The sequence below is a fragment of the Anabrus simplex genome, chromosome 14, assembly GCF_040414725.1.
Source record: "Anabrus simplex isolate iqAnaSimp1 chromosome 14, ASM4041472v1, whole genome shotgun sequence".
Classification (NCBI taxonomy): Eukaryota; Metazoa; Arthropoda; class Insecta; order Orthoptera; family Tettigoniidae; genus Anabrus; species Anabrus simplex.
In genome coordinates this window covers 91,978,840-91,995,577 of record NC_090278.1, presented here as the reverse complement: position 1 = coordinate 91,995,577, position 16,738 = coordinate 91,978,840, and the positions used below count along the sequence as shown (strand labels likewise).

The following is a 16,738-nucleotide window of genomic DNA, read 5'->3' as shown; positions in this document are numbered from 1 at the left end:
AGGCACTCCATTCTGACGACTGTGCAGTGGTGTGTTCAATGGAGATGGACTTGTAGATGTCACAGCATAGTCCGAGCTGTCAGTGGAGAGATGGCGTGGAACAGCATTAGTAGACAAAATAGTTTGAGTGGTGTCTTTAAAAGTAGGGAAGATCACAATACAAAGATAAAGTTGGAATTCAAGAGGACAAATTGGGGCAAATATTCGTTTATAGGAAGAGGAGTTGGGGATTGGAATAACTTACCAACGGAGTTTTGAATTTCTTTGAAATCATTTAAGAAAAGGCTAGGAAAAATATAAATAGGGAATCTGCCACCAAGGCGACTGCCCTAATGAAATGTTAGAGAAAATTCCACCTGTGCACGTTATTGTAAATAAAGAATTTTTGTGAATTCCATCCCCTGGTCTATGGAGACTGGACAGCTGAAGTAGGGGACTGCCTGTAGTAGTGAAGTACAGTGGGGACTTTGAAGGCCCTGGAACCACTACAGTAGCTGTGAAGACCCTCCAGGAACTTTGAAAAGCGGTGGGAAAAGGGGCTCTGGTTAAGACGCAGCAGATCATTATGTTTGTTAGGTTAAAGAAAAAAGAAAAAAATGCTATGTAAATTTTAATCTTATAGCACTTGTATAGTATTATTTGAAGTAATTCCATATACTGTATATGAGTTGACTATGATTGTAAGTACAGAAGATGTTATGGTAGAATTTTGTAAATAATTTAAATTTATTAATGGTGAGCTGTGTGTTTAATAGAAAAATTGTTAGTGTAACTTGTATGATACTGTATTCTAGGAAAATGTTGTCTTCTTTTGTTAATTTAAAATTTAGTGCTTGATAATAATGTATTTTTGTGTACTATTTGCCACCGAGGTAGACACCTCATTTGCAAATAAAGTGATTTTGATTTGATTTGAAAAGAACTGTAGCGATTGGAAATTTGAGAATAAAGACAGTAAGCTTGATATATATCCATTTTGTGGATACAGTGGTGTTTCAGAAATACTTGCAACAAATTTAGTTTCTTCCCACTTGCAATGTGTATAGTACAGTGCCGGATGAAGGTGTTTGGGGGCCCTGGGCTATTTAAAAATGTGGGGCCTCTTCTTCGTAACATCACGTAAGACTAGCATATTGAAGTTGTTACAGAACTACTTCCACTTAAATTGATGAATAGGGAAGCGTTTAAATAGACTACAATTTTTCTCAATTTTTCATGTTAATATTTCATAATGCCAAAACATATTTTACATTTGTCTCATCATCACTATCAAATCGACATACAAAACAGAACTTATGTTTTTTGGCACCACTAGGATATTTTCTATCAATTTTACAAAAACATTACAATTGTAACTTATGAATGGTTCAATAATCAGAGGTGAACTGGAAGTTCTCTTCCTGATGCAAAGATATAGTATAGCATGCACATTTCACCGCACTTCCCCTGTCCCCTCCCGCTCACTTCCTCGACCTGTTTTCCCCTTCCCCCCTCTGCCAATACTCGCAAGCTGCCAGATTTAAACTTTCATCAACAATAACTTTTACAATAATTACAGTGCGTAAGTAGCGATGATTCGTGTCTTCGGACGGTAATTGATTCTAGCAGTGATGAAATACTAATGCGGACAGCTGATAAGAAGGAAGGAAGAGTGCGTGTTTGATATTTTGCGAGAGTAAATATTCATGTACATGCACGGAGGTGGAACAGCAGGCCTTTTTATACAGTTTTAGGTTCGGCCAAGGGCCGATGCCCCTTAGCACGCGGGGCCCGGGGCTGCAGCCCCTTTAGCCCCCCCGTTAATCCGGCCCTGGTATAGTGTACACGGATCCACTCTTTTTGAAATTCTTTCAAGTGAAACCTTTGTACCGCAGCCAGCAGTCACTCAGTGAATGAAGTATGGGTATGTCTTAACTTTCAATGGTGTAAATGCAAAATTTGAGAGAATTATCTTCATTAGTTAGTGTTTTCTGCACTTATTTTCTGTGTATGATGCTCAAACTACTGGCTGGCAAATTAAATCTGATTCCAAACTCGACAATGTGGCCATTTATTGAGACTTGAATGGCTTAATTAAGGCCACGCCGCTTCCTTCCCACTCCTAGCCCTTTCTTATCCCATTGTCGCTGTAAGACCTATCTGTGTCAGTGCGACGTAAATCAGATCGTAAAAAAAAAGCAACAATAATAATATAGTTTTCACTTTCTTGTCGTTATGTTCACAGTGGTATCTTAATCCAGACTTCGACCTCTTCACTCCGTACTTCACTCACCGAGATCTCTATCCTGATCGAGTGTTCCATGTCTTGGATCCTCACTCACTGTGGTCCCTGTGGGAGTACATCCAGAGTCACATTCCTGTCAGGATCCGTAAAAATCCACCCTCATCAGGATTCCTTGGTGAGTATTAAGATGGAACTAGACATGTGTTTCATGATTTAAGAAAGTAACATTTGGACGTATTTGTTTTATTGGAGTAATAACTTGATAAAATATAGTAGCGTTTGTTTGATTCTTTGTTTTATGTATAACAAGAATGAAGTGGATTAATTGACAATTGACTGAGCTCGATAGCTGCAGTCGCTTAAGTGCGGCCAGTATCCAGTATTCGGGAGATAGTGGGTTCGAACCCCACCGTCGGCAGCCCTGAAGATGGTTTTCCGTGGTTTTCCATTTTCACACCAGGCAAATGTGGGGGCTGTACCTTAATTAAGGCCACAGCCGCTTCCTTCCCAGTCCTAGCCCTTTCCTGTCCCATCGTCGCCATAAGATCTGTCTGTGTCGATGCGACTTAAAGCCAATAGCAAAAAAAATATAATTGAATGTGTTAAAATTTGTATAGTAGTAAAATTTATTAGAATCCATCCTCCAGTGAGGTTGACCATAAAGGTCTGAATATATAACTTACAGTAAACAAAATTAGTAGTCTGTATAATTATATTTAATAATTTTTGCTGGAAAATTCATTGTTAGCCAGAGATTATTTCAGGTATAAATGAGTCTGTATAATTTGCAAAGAATCTCTTACGATCTGTAATAAAAATCTTTCTAAGTCATAAAACAGACTTTTCAAATTTAGGAAAGTAGTGGCTATGTTCTTTGACCGGGTACTGCCGGATCCAAACAGGAGGCCTGTGACAACCCATTCACCAAGAGAAATGTTATACTAGATATGGCAGACATGGCATATAAATTGCTTGTTTTTTGCTGGTTCCTTTTAAAGCGAATGGTAAGATCTAACACCATTGCTTTATTTTCTTTTTTACCGATGGCTATGATGTCCACTAGAGAATGTAGGTTCTTCTAAAGGGAGCTGCTAAGTTGTGGTGTTACTCGAAGGGCCATAGATTCTGTTCCCTGTCATCAATTCTATATATATATTTCTTTAAAAAAAAAAAAAAAAGGCCCAGAAGAAAATGGCACAAATAAATACAGCAAAACCTCTGATATCTGAATGAATATGGCACTGGGTGGTCCAGGTATTAGAGAGTATCATTTATATACAACTGAATTCACACAGAGACTCTATAAAGCTTTATTTTATAATTAGTCCTATAATAACTCTACAGACTATGTATTAAAATCAAACATAGTAGGTACTCTATTTAAATACAGCATAAGACATACGTGAAAATATAAAAAGCAAACATAAAAATCACAAAGTATAAATAAACTGGACCATTAGATCTGTATTACTATTAATATTCATAACCTGTGAGAAACAGGGCTAATAATTGTCTGCCTATCAATACAATTCATTATACAATTAGAATATACTGCTTACTACTAATTTAATTTGTAATACCATCATACATGTTTTGAGAAATAGATTTATTCTCTTCTTGAGTGATGGTAGCACATCAAAATCCCTACGGAGATAGATACTTCAGTCTATAACACATAAAACCTTAAAAAATAAATCTGACTCATTAAAATATCTATAAAAACATATTAAAATCTCAACAGCTCTATTTCTTGTTGTTTTACAACACATATCTCCATTTTGTTTCTTGAGAAAAATGGTTCAGTATTAAAACCCTACAATTAGAGTACGATTAACTAAATACAGCATTCCAGTTTTTGAGCTATGTTGAATGCTGTTGTCTGAAACTGTTGCTCAAGCATTCAAATTTTGATATCTAAAAACAAGTTTTGATATTTAAAAAACAAATAAAAGATGTCTGTGTTTGTATTTGACATGCAGATCCCTTCTTCGTATTCAGGAACTGATATGGTGAAGTGGAAAGATATAGCCAGCCCCAAAACAAATCATTGCCTATCCAGCTCGCTTGTAACAAAGTTGTCATGTCATACATAACTTGTAAATTGTACATGGAATGACCCACATAAAGCTGCCACACTGTGCATAAATGAAGAACAACTTAACACAACCTGGCAAGCTTAAAAACCAATGTCACACTGGGAGATTATTGAATCTGCACTGTACAATTTTTGCTGTTAATTAGCATAAGACACAGTCACCCTGTTACACATATCTAAGTTTTATCAAATGATTGTCCTAAATAATATTAAGTTTCTTAGCATTACAAGGCACAGATGGCCAAACATAGGCATTGAATTTTGCAAAAGTGTTATTTTCAAATTTCATAGCATGTGTGCAAGATTTTATTAATTTTAAGGACATAAGCATTTGTGATATGTTATTGCAACATATTTAGTCATCCGAATTCCCATAAGACTATTTGACTGGTGTTTGCATCGAATAACAAAACTTCAAAACCCCTATGATGTTGGTGTTGCGTATCATAACTTCAAGAAAGATGTTACAGCATCTTGGGATGATGATGATGATAATTTATTTTTTATTTGTATTTATTTTACATTTTATCCCTACATTGGACCACTCTAGTCAATTATACAATTTATTTCCTATCAGCCCAATATTTTTTCATTCTGAGAGACGCTGCCTTCTTTTCTTCTGTTGAAAATATCCTCCCATTAGACCCTTTATTGATCTTGGTCTGTAGCCTGGTGTATGTAGGTGTCTTGAAGTATCTTAATTTTTTCTGTTTCAGTTTTGTTTTTGAGATCGTCTATTGTTATTTGTATTATTTAATATCCTCCTTAATTTCCGTGATCCATTTAATCTTGGCCTTGTTATTCCATAATTTTTAAATTATTCTTCTGCTAATTCTGGTGTCAGGTGTTCTGATAAGATGTCCAAGGAATCATGTACGTTTTTTCCTAATCTTGCTCGATACTGGTTCAATTTTCTTATGAACTGTTTTATTTCATGCTATTCTCCATTGTCCATTAACTTGATACTGTTTATTTATGAATGTTCTAATTATTCTTCTTTCTGTCTTAAGTATTTTGTCTGTTTCAGCTGTATTAATCTATAATAATAAAGGAAGTGTTTGTTAGTCTGTCTATGCGCGATGCCCAGCAAAATCTACAGTACGCAGAGATCTGAAATTTTGAGCATAAGTAGATGGAAAGGGGGTCCAAAGGCACCTTGAAGCCGGAAATTTCATTTTCGCTTTCATTAGTGAGTTATGAACGAAAAACCATCGGAAAACATGTATTGGGATATGACAATCCAACGTGGTGTCACCAAGATTAAATGCATAGAGTCACTGTCGCTAGGCAATGTACATAAGATAGGTAGAGAACACAATTCAAGGAGCCATTTTACGTCCATGGCGCAGGAAGCCGTTTTTGGTCTTAAATGGTGTGAGGGCATATGACGCTGTTGATGGTGATTCGTCCGTCGGATGGCGATGTAAAGTCTTGAACTATTCGAGAAGAGTGGGCTATGTGCCAGCACTGGGTGTCATCCTCTTCATTCTTACTATCATATATCATGTCATTCATTTCATCTCATTAACTCATCTGATTAGGTTGACTCATGAAAGATATCCAGTTGTAAAAACTCACTACGAAGATTCATCTCACTTCATACCCAAACTGCGTAGAGAAAGTGGACAAGGGTTGGACATGTATACATTTTGAGGAAATATATAGGACACAAGATAGACAATCCCGCCTGTTGCAGTATTTTTGTATCCGTCTCTTGGCACAGGCCAGAGTAAAGTGTAGCTTCCACCAAAGTCCCAGTCTCATCCATGGCTGTGACAATATGGAAGCTGCTGGGGTATGGGTGGTGCTGAGTAATGACATTCGAAGCACAACTAGTGTCTGAGTGTTATGAAAGGTGTTGTTCATAGGATCAGTCATGCTGCAGAGGCACCTTCTGACCCAATGAGGAAAGCAATGGCAAACTGCCTCACTCCTCATCTTGCCTAGTACGACTCATTTGGGCTCTGCCATTGGTTTTTGTGGTTTCCCTATAGTTGCATAGCCTTTGGTGGTACTATTTGAGGATCCAACCAGCTTCTGGGCTGATGACCTAACAGACAGATAGACGATAAGAATAAACAAGAAATAATACATATATCAGTCAAGATGCCATTTTAAGTCCGTGGAATAGGAAACCATTTTCCTTCGGTCCATGATGTCTGTCTCTCTGTCTGTGTGCATGTGTGCGATGCCCATCCAAATCTACGGCAAACAAAGTTCTGAAATGTTTGTCATAGGTGGGCAGAGTTCACCTAAGACGCATGGCTGTGTCTGAGAGCAATTCTTGCACCAAGACATGAAGCTGCCAACGTTATCAATAAGCAACACTCACAAGAATTATCCAATTACCATGTTTCTTTCAACTAACTCAATCTCATGTTTTATTATTTCATTTAGAGAAAACTATAGGCTATAGTAAAGAAGATTAGATTATAATAAATACGCACAGATCTGAAATTTTTAACATTCATGGCCACAACATTTCACCAATTACGCATGGCTATGTCAAAGAGCAGTTCTTGCTCCAAGAAGTGAAGCTGTCAGTGTCATCAACAAGCAACTTTTACAAGAATTACCCAATGTTCTACAAAGTTACAAGTCTATCGACTACACGGCAGAGCTTTTGAAAGACTTGGAGTCACCTGGAGTACCCTCGAACATCTTAGAGCGGACGATTGTGGCACCGATTATCCTTCTTAAGGATAAGAATCCTGCCCTCTGCAATGAACACGACTCTGAAACTGATGACGAATATTATTGAAGCCATTCTCATGATTGGGCATGCCGCGAGCAAAGTAATATTCATTCCTCGGATTCGAATAATTTCTCCAGATATACAGTTTAAGTTTAGATGTCTGCAGTAAGCTGTTTGTTTCAGTTTCGCTATGAACATCAACAAGGCACAAGACAATCTCTTAAAGCTGTATGACTCCATCATCGAAAAGGCTGCTTCTCCCATTGTCAACTGTATGTGGTTTGTTCAAGAGTTGGAAAGGCAAACGCACTATATATCTTAGCTCCATTTGGAAGGACACTAATATAGTTCAACCGGAAGCTCTATAAGGAAAAAATATTTTATTATATAAACCAGTTGAATTAATAAACATGGGCAAAGCCGCAGGTACATGCTAGTAGTTTTAAAAATGGTTTCACTAGCATAAGTTATTTCTGGCTGTGTGACTGCCGTAATTTTTCTGCTATTGATAAGTTTTTTTATTCTATGTAGTCTCGGTAATATAATTTGCTTTGTTTATTTTATTTATTCTCTTATGTCAAGCTGGTTTCTCATTAGGATTATAAGTTATGATTTCTCCTAAATACTTAAATTTATCAACAATTTTTATTTCTTGCCCATCAATTGTTATTTTATTTACCAGTGAAAGATGTGTAAACATGATCTCAGTTTTTTCAAAGGATATTGTAAGATCTGTTTTTTGTGCTATTTCCTGTAGTGATTTAATTTGGTGTAGAGTTTGGGACCGCTACGGTAGCTGTGAAGGCCCTTCAGGAACTCTAAAAAGTGGTGGCAAAAGGGGCTCTGGTTAAGACGCAGCAGGTCGTTATGCTACTTAGGATCCAGAATGGGTAAAAAAAAAAAAAAAAAAAGTAAATAAATAAATGCAATGTAAATATTAATGTTATACCAGTTTTATAGTATCATTTGAAGCAATTCCACATACTGTATATCAGTTGACTATATTTGTAAGTAGTACAGGAGATATAATTAGAATTTTGTAAACAATATAAATTTATTAAGGATGAGCTGTGTGTTTAATAGAAAACATTGTTAGCGAAAATTGTATAATATTGTATTATAGGAAAAATTTTCTTCTCTTGTTAATTTAATATTTAGTGCTTGACAATAATGTATTTTAGTGTACCATTTGCCACCGAGGTAGACACCTCATTTGCAAATAAAGAGATTTTGATTTGATTTGAGTTTCCTGAATATTGTTGGACAATAGAGCAAGGTCGTCGTCTACTACTACTACTACTACTACTACTACTACTACTACTACTACTACTACTACTACTACTACTACTACTACTACTACTACTACTACTACTTTATATGTACAGTATGAAGTGTTGATTGTTTGTTATTTGTTGCAGGTCTTTGTTTGTGTGGATGTTTTAATATTTTGATCGCTGATGAAGATAATGGGTCAGTTTCTCGAAAGATGTTCAATTGATGTGAAGTAGTATTGACAGGGCGATCCCACGAAGAGCCTTGTGTTTAGTACTCGTAGACCACAGAGTCCTTATCTCTTGATCTCCTCCCACAAGACGTCCATTGAGTAAGTGATGAATAATGTATGCTGATTCAGTTAATGAGTTGCTCGTTAGGTTGAGGAAGTGAGGAAGTCTCGTGGTTTGTTACTCACAGTCTGTGGTCTGCTGTCTCGGGTCACCGTCCGACCCTCCTGAACTGCATTACCTGGAAGACAGTTCACTTTGGGATTTCTGCCCTGAATGATGAGTAAGCCTTGAGATCGTGGATGTGGTGCAGTCGCAGGCAGATTGCTAGAGCTGGTTTATCCCTGTGGGTGTGATACGGATCATGTACCTGCAGGCTTGGATTTGGGAGATGGATAATCTACCTATTAAATACTATGTATTAAAAATGTATTTACATATTATTGACTAGGCGGTCTGACTCATTGGCTGAACGGTCAGCGTTGAAGCCTTCGGTTCAGAGGGTCCCGCGTTCGATTCCCAGCCGGATCGGGGATTTTAATCGTGTCTGATCAATTCTTCTGGCTCAGGGACTGGGTGTTTGTGGTTGTTCCAACACTTTCCTCTTCATATTCAGACAACACACCACACTACCAACCACCACAGAAACACGCAATAGTGATTACATCCCTCCACATAGAGCTGGCGTCAGGAAGGGCATACGGCCGTAAAACAGCGCCAAATCCACTTGTGCTACACAGTTCGCACCTGCGACCCCACAGGTGTGGGAAAAAGCACTGGAAGAAGAAGAAGAAGAAGTGTTGACTGGGCGGATTATCCATCTCTCTATTTACTGTGATTAAGTCAGTACGGACACAATACTGGCCATTATGGTCAAGATTATTGATAACAGGATGCTGTCACAATATTTCTCCATGTTGCGCACAACACTTTTTCCACTGAGGCTTTGCTACTCAAATAAAATTGCCACACATTCGTTCACTACACCTACACCTGAAGCACTATTTCTGGATGATGTTGAGATGCTCTCCTTAAATACAATTCTAAAGACCTTTCTCTCTGGGAGGTCGTGGGTTCACAACTTACTTGAGCTCATTTGCTCCACAATAAAGGATGACCTGAGGTAATGACAAATACCACTGGACTGAGCCAGGATCGAACCTGCCAAGTTAGGTTCAAAAGGCCAGTGTTCTACTTTCTGAGCCACTCAGCCTGTATTTAAAAAAAAAGTTTCTTATATAGGCTGTCTCTAATTTCAGGATCTTATTTTCTTTGTTGTGCTCTAGATTGTATCCAATAGTATTTTGTTTTCATAGGGTAATGGAGATCCTGGAGGTCAAATGGAGTGTATCACTATTGACCTACCCAAGGCTTTTGATAGGGTAGATCATGGGGGACTAGAGATGGAAGTGAGAGCTATTGGACTAGACAAAAGGGTGATTGAATGGGTGGTTAAATTTGTAGAAAATAAAACTCAGAGAATTAGAGCAGGTGAAGCATTGTCTGATCTTGTAGTGATTAAGAGAGGAAGTCTGAAAGGCAGTATTATTGGACCTTTATATTTTCTTATATATAAATGATATGATGCCATGATGTTATACTGTACAGAGCAACTGCAAAAAGACCTCGACAGTGTTGTGGGATGGACAGGACACAGTGATATGATGGTAAACAGGATGAAAATTTCACTAAGAGGAAAAGTCCTCTCGCTGTGTTCATGGGGTGAAAGTACCTCATTCGGAACACTAAGTACCTAGGTGTTAATACACTGCCTGACAAAAAAAGGAATCGTCCAACATTATCCCATTTTGGTATACATGCATACCATTGATGTGCGAGTAAATTATTGGATTTACAAGGATCTGTAATGTGTAGAACGCCCACCAGAGTGTGAAAAACAAAACAAAACAGATCAGATGTAAGGATTTTCAGGCGTTTGCTCTATTAACCAGCATTTTGTCTTAGGTCTGACACTAGACTCATCAGAGTGGGATGTGTCAGACCCTACCCACTGACGCTGGGGTGTATGCAGGTGAACTTATCAGAAGCCCATTATAAGAGGCACAGTCCGATAACAGCATACGGGAGATAAATCTCCACAATGGAATTATTGCCCGCCTAGCAATTCCAAATGGAAAATTCTAAGTTCCCATGGAGGGAATTAGTGTTCGTGATGGCACCGTCCTATTTTTGATAAGTTGTTACCAGTCAACATACAGTTAGCGAGACATGCAGAGAGGACTACGTACAGTACGAAGCACCTGCTGTGCCTCGCAGACGCGTTAGACAGCCTATCCACCAACTGACAGCGTTTGACAGAGGCCGCATTGTGGGACTGCATGAGGCTGGTTGGTCGTATCATGCAATTGCCAGGCACGTGGGCCATTCAGATGTTACAGTGGCCCGATGTTGGACTCAGTGGGTACATGGGGGCACCCAGTCACGTCGTGCAGGTTCGGGTTGACCAAGAAACACCACCGCGAGGGAGGACCGTTGTATGGTACACCAAGCATTGCGGGATCCCATAACTTTCACATCCGCCATCCGCGAACATGTACTGGAGACTCTACAACATCCTGTGAGTTCCCGAACAGTGCCTTGATGACTCGAATTCACCGGATTGGGGTCCTACCACCCTATGCATCAGTTGCCATTGACACCAGAACACCAACGCCTGTGTTTGGAGTGCTGCCTTGCCCGGGAAGCATGGACAGAGGATAACTGGTGTCACATCGTGTTCAATGATGAGTCCCGCTTCTCCATAACCTTGATGACCATTATGTGCGGGTTTTGCGGTGTCGACGGCAGAGAGCAGATCCTGCCCATATTGTGCAAAGATCCCCGGACCTCTCCACCGTTGAATACGTGTGGGATGACGTTGGAAGAGGACTCCATCCAAGCACCAACCTCTGGGATCTGGAGGGACAACTGAGGACGAACTTGCCTCAGGAGAGGATCTGAAGGCTGTTTGACACCGTTCCGAAATGCATTGCAGCCATTGGTGGGAGGGGGGTGACACCCTACTGACCTGGTGCAAACATTCCACCTGTAATTGCCAACGGCCTTGTCTCTCTCATCCCATATTGTAATCTGTTCAATAAGGGCACATGGTCTTTCAGCATATGTAGTTTTATTCACATTCAACCACTCCTTCTGGGTGCTTAACTTGTTTTTATCAGGCAGCGTATAAGGAATGATCTTCATTAGGGTAATCACATTAATGATGTTATTAAGAAAGGGTACAGATCTCTTCATATGGTTATGAGGGCATTTAGGGTTTGTAGTATGGATGTAAAGGAGAGCGAAGAAGTTAGGGACAAACCCGATAGATTTGCTAAAGACAAATTCAAATTAAATTTGAAGAAGAATCCAGATGTGGAAACCTTTACAACTTCGACTGAACTGCCTTTACGAGTGCTGACAAGATATGCTCTATTGGTTTCTGTAGGATGTTGAGAGGAGTTTCTCGCTATGTAAGTATCTACTGAGCTCAAAGTGCCAGCGACTTATTGTCACAAACATTGAAATATTGTGTGTAATCCAATATAACATGTTGATTAATTATTAGAACCGAGTAAATGTGATAAATAAAGTTCATGTAACTGGTTTAAATCTTCATAAAATGATTTCATCAAGTGATGACAAGGGGAAGGAAGGAAGGAAGGAAGGAAGAGGAAAGATAAAACTGAATGGGAAAATTCTGGAAGTGGTTAAAAGTTTCAAGTACTTGGGAAGTGTGATCACAGAAGATGGAAAGATACCCGAGGAAATTGGGAAAAGAATATACAACAAGCAAACAGCTCCTACCAGAGTGTAAGGGTATTTTCTGGAACCAAGATGTTGCAAAGAAATGTAAGAAAGTATTACACTCAACCTATTATAAACCCATACTAACCTATACAGCTGGATCGTGGACTACAACAAAATGAGAGGAGAGTAGAATACAGGCAGCAAGATAAAATTCCTAAGAGGTATCGAGGGGAAGACCAGAAAGAATAGAATTAGAAATGAAGAGATAAGGAAAAGGACAGAAATCTTGAAACTTCAAGACAGGATAGAAACAACAGAGCTTAAGTGGTATGGGCATATGATGAGAATGGGAGAAGAGAGAGTGCCAAAAACTTTTTTTTCAGAGAAATTAAGAGGAAGGAGACCATGAGGAAGACCCCGAAAGAGATGGACAGATACAGTGTGGGAGTGCATAGAGAAGAGGGGAGGAAAACCAGAAGATGTACTTAAAAATGGAGAAGAGTGGTGGAGAGACAGGCAGCAATGGAGGTCCTTGATTCACAACCCGACCGGGAAGATGGAAACGGGAAATGATGAAAATGATTTTATCAACACCTTTTTTTGCACCTTCTTGTATGTATTTTCAAAACTCTTTTTGCCCCTTTTTTGTCCATACTTTCCACCTTAAAATCCTTTCCCTCGACATCACAGTATGTTTATATTCCCAACATTGATCTCACCCAGTGTTGCCAATTGAGGAATGAACTGTGAATGTTGCAGGTCTGGCTCTTCTGTTACCGCACTGCTCATACGTTGATCTGTTCGAGTACGTCCCCTCTGTCCGGCTGACCAAGCGCTGCCACTACTGGGACGTCGCCGAAGACCTCTCGTGCACGTTCGGAGTGTGGCATCCCTTGGCAGCCGAAAAGCTGCTGGCTCTAGCACTCAACGTGGTGGACGACATCAAGATCTTCTCTGAGGGTTACGTCCGTGTTCCAGGCTACGACACTCTGAACTGCTGAATACCCTCATAAGTATGTCTCTGAGTTTTTGTGGGCTGTTCTCTTACATCTCTAGAGTAGATCCAGTGGTGCTGCCAAAATGTGGGATTTTATAGGGAATTACAGGTTTTGTAGACAGACTGCCGATTGGGTAACTTAAAGTAATAGAGAGAGGAAATAGATTGGTGAAAAAATCCTCATCTTGTTTCCAGTCGTTTGACTGAGTCAGGAATGGAATGAATGAAGCTCCCATCTAGCGGCGAGGATAGGAATTGTGCCTGTCGCACTCCTCTGTGGCAATGTTTAATGACTGACAGATGAAATGAAACGATATTGGAGAGTGTTGCTGGTATGAAAGATTGCAGGGAAAATCGGAGTTCCCGGAGAAAAACCTGTCTCGCCTTCGCTTTATCCAGCACAAATCTCACATGGAGTGACCAGGATTTGAACCACGGAACCCAGTGGTAAGAGACCTGCCGCGCTGCCGCCTGAGCCCCAGAGGCTCAAATAGATTGGTACTGAAAATAAAATAAATATTTCTGGTTGTGCTCACTCATAGAGCAATAATCACTACTACCTGAGGAACATGTACCGCTATGGCCTCCAACTGGGTCTGTGTTGCCTGTGGGTAGTGCCATAATGTGTGATACACAGTGCGTCTACATTGCCTACGATTTTTTTTACAATTGGCTTAACGTTGCACTGACACAGATAGGTGTTAAGGCGATGATGGGGTAGGAAAGGGCTAGGAGAGGGCAACACTGTGAGTCTATGTAAATGTCTATGTCTATGTAAAGTTTCACCTTAATTGGATGTAAATATTGAAGTATTGACTAGGAGGATAATCAGTTCTGTAAGAAGTTAACAGCTATTAATGCAATTTAGGATAAGCATTATAAAGAAATTTTCAGTGTGTGCGTTAACATTTTTAACTACTGTATTTGTGTTTTTCGTGTATTAGGTTAATGGATCTTAGAATGTGGGGAATTTTGGTTAATGATGTCAAGTTTGCTGACGAAGAGAGTGGCCATTTCTCGAACCATGTACGAATAATAATTGTGTAAACTAACAAGTTTATAATAAATATTGACAGGGCGGACCTAATAATTACCAGAGACATTTTTCTTTAAGGAATATGTAGTCTGTATCCCGTTCTGGAGTTTGCAGAGATGGATCACTGTGCAGGTTTTTGATTTAGTAACCAGTTCCATGTTGTAGGAATAGTGAGTCTTTCTCTATCCTGAAGGTCCTGGTATTGATTCCTGCTCATTCAAGTGTTTTAATTCTGACAGTTGGAATTAAATTATGAGAAATGAAAGTCAGGTAGGGAATAGGCTGATCATTTCAGATATACCAGACGAGTTGGCTGTGTGGTTAGGGATGTGCAGCTGTGAGCTTGAATCCAGGAGATCCCTACTGTCGGCAACCCTGAAGATGGTTTTCTGTGGTTTCCCTTTTTCACAGTAGGCAAGTGCTGGGACTGTACCTTAATTAAGACTATTACCGCTTCCTTCCCACTCCTAGCCCTTTCCTATCCCACTGTCGCCATAAGACATATCTGTGTCGGTGCGAATTAAAAAGAAATTATCCCATTTCAAGGTTGAGAAAAAATAGGTTGTTTATATTGTTGAAAGTATGACGCAGTATCTAATCTGTGTGTGTAATATTAGTTGCTAATAGTAAATCTTGTTCACAGGAAAAGGATGGGGACATTACCTTTGGATGAAGACAAAAGCATCTGCCTGTATAGGAGGATCATATGTTGGCCGATAGAAGATAGGAATTATCAGAGTTCACGAAATGACCAAAGCAGATTTTTGACTTGCACCATGAACAGTGAATAAATTCCTGGACTGATTACAGAAGTTCACTCCGTATAGCCTAAATCACATTCCTTTGGTGTGCTAAACCATTCAGGATGATCGGATGTGCAAACACATTATGGATTACCACACTATACAAAACTGTACAAGTAGTTACTGGGATGTAATACCATTAACATTATTTATTAGAGTATAGTTTGTATTTGTTCCTTTTTTCGTGGTGGCAGACCTTCCAGTTACATTGGCCAGTCATTGTATTTATCTTTTGTGTGTGTTTTTAGTCTTTGTTCTATCTTTTGCTATATATACACTGTCTGACAAAACACTGCAGCACCCAGAAGTTGCACCCCCTCTGGCTTGTATGCATGCACTGTTTCAGTAGGGAAGGGTGTCATAAAGCCCTTGTCTCCCACAACTGCTGTAACTGGTCCTTGATATCCTGGATAAGGGCACAGATCTAGGAATCTTGCTGGCCACGGGAGCTCCTCAGCATCAAGCGGACAATTCATAGAGACACTCGCTGTGTGTGGATGAGCATTGTCCTGTTGAAAAACGGCACCATGATATTGTCGTATGAGAGGCAACACATGAGGATGCAGGATGTCTCTGATGTACCGTTGTGCTGTCAGAGTTCCCTCAATCAGTACCAGCCGTGACCTGAAGTCATACCTGCTGGCTTCCCACATCATGGCGCCAGGAGTAACACAGCTGTGTCTCTCCAAAACATGGGACCTCTCAACAGATCGCCCCAATACTCGCAGACGAACTGGAGCAGCGCAGAACCCCGATTCGTCGCTGAACACAATGCCATACCATTCATCCGCAGTCCATGCTTCCCTGTCAAGGCATCACTCCAAACTCACCCGTTTGTGTTGGGGTGTTAACGGTAGCCCTAGCCCAGCTGCTGCTATTGTCCAAAACACAGAATGTTTCAGGGAGTCCATTACTTATTCTTGGATGGCAGGCGCAGATGTGAAGGGGTTACGATGTGGTTGGTGCACAATGTGGCGATCCTCCCTTGTGGTGGTCAGACGTGGTTGACCGTAACCTTGACAACGAGTATGCCTGCCCTTACGTTCCCTTGCAGTCCAATATCGGACCACTGCCCCATCCAAATGCCCCACAAATCTGGATATTGCAGCATTCGACCAGCCAGCCAAATGGAGACCCACAATGAGGCACCTTTCAAACTCTGTCAGGTACTGATAACGCTGTCTCACACGAGTATGCGGCATTTCCGTGACCTTCACAGTGACCACTCAACATCTGACGCTGTCCACGCCCCTTCCCCATCAGGCCTGGTAACAACACTAATGCTCTCTGGTGGCCGTTCTACTTGTCACACAAAATTGCAACTCTAATAATTTACATACCCACCAATGGTGTGCACGTATACCAAGTTACATTGATATCTGACCATTTCTTCTGGGTGCTTCAGGTTTTTTTTCTCAGACAGTGTACTTTTGTTAGCAAAATCCAAAGTATTCTGTAGCAACCTCAGTGCTGCTTTTCTTAGAAATTATTGTTTCTAAAGCTCATCCGGAGAATTTTTTGAACCCTCCTTGAGACAAGACACGAAATTCCTGAAATATGTTCTTTTAGAAGAATTCCTCTTCAAATATGTAATTGTACCTGCTTTGTGTAAACTGTGTATCTGTATGGAATCTAG

At 40.0% G+C, this 16,738-nt stretch overlaps 1 protein-coding gene across 1 annotated transcript in view; it reads left to right on the top strand.

The window, feature by feature from the left end:
- SiaT (Sialyltransferase) overlaps window positions 1-15,169 on the top strand; it is a 38,646-nt gene extending 23,477 nt beyond the window's left edge. Inside the window, exons 4-6 of the mRNA XM_067158096.2 lie at window positions 2,225-2,399; window positions 13,026-13,279; window positions 14,943-15,169. Of these exons, the coding sequence (XP_067014197.2) occupies window positions 2,225-2,399; window positions 13,026-13,267 (417 nt within the window). The 3' untranslated portion in view covers window positions 13,268-13,279; window positions 14,943-15,169. The remainder of the gene's footprint in view (window positions 1-2,224; window positions 2,400-13,025; window positions 13,280-14,942) is intronic.
- The last annotated feature ends 1,569 nt before the right edge of the window (window positions 15,170-16,738 follow it).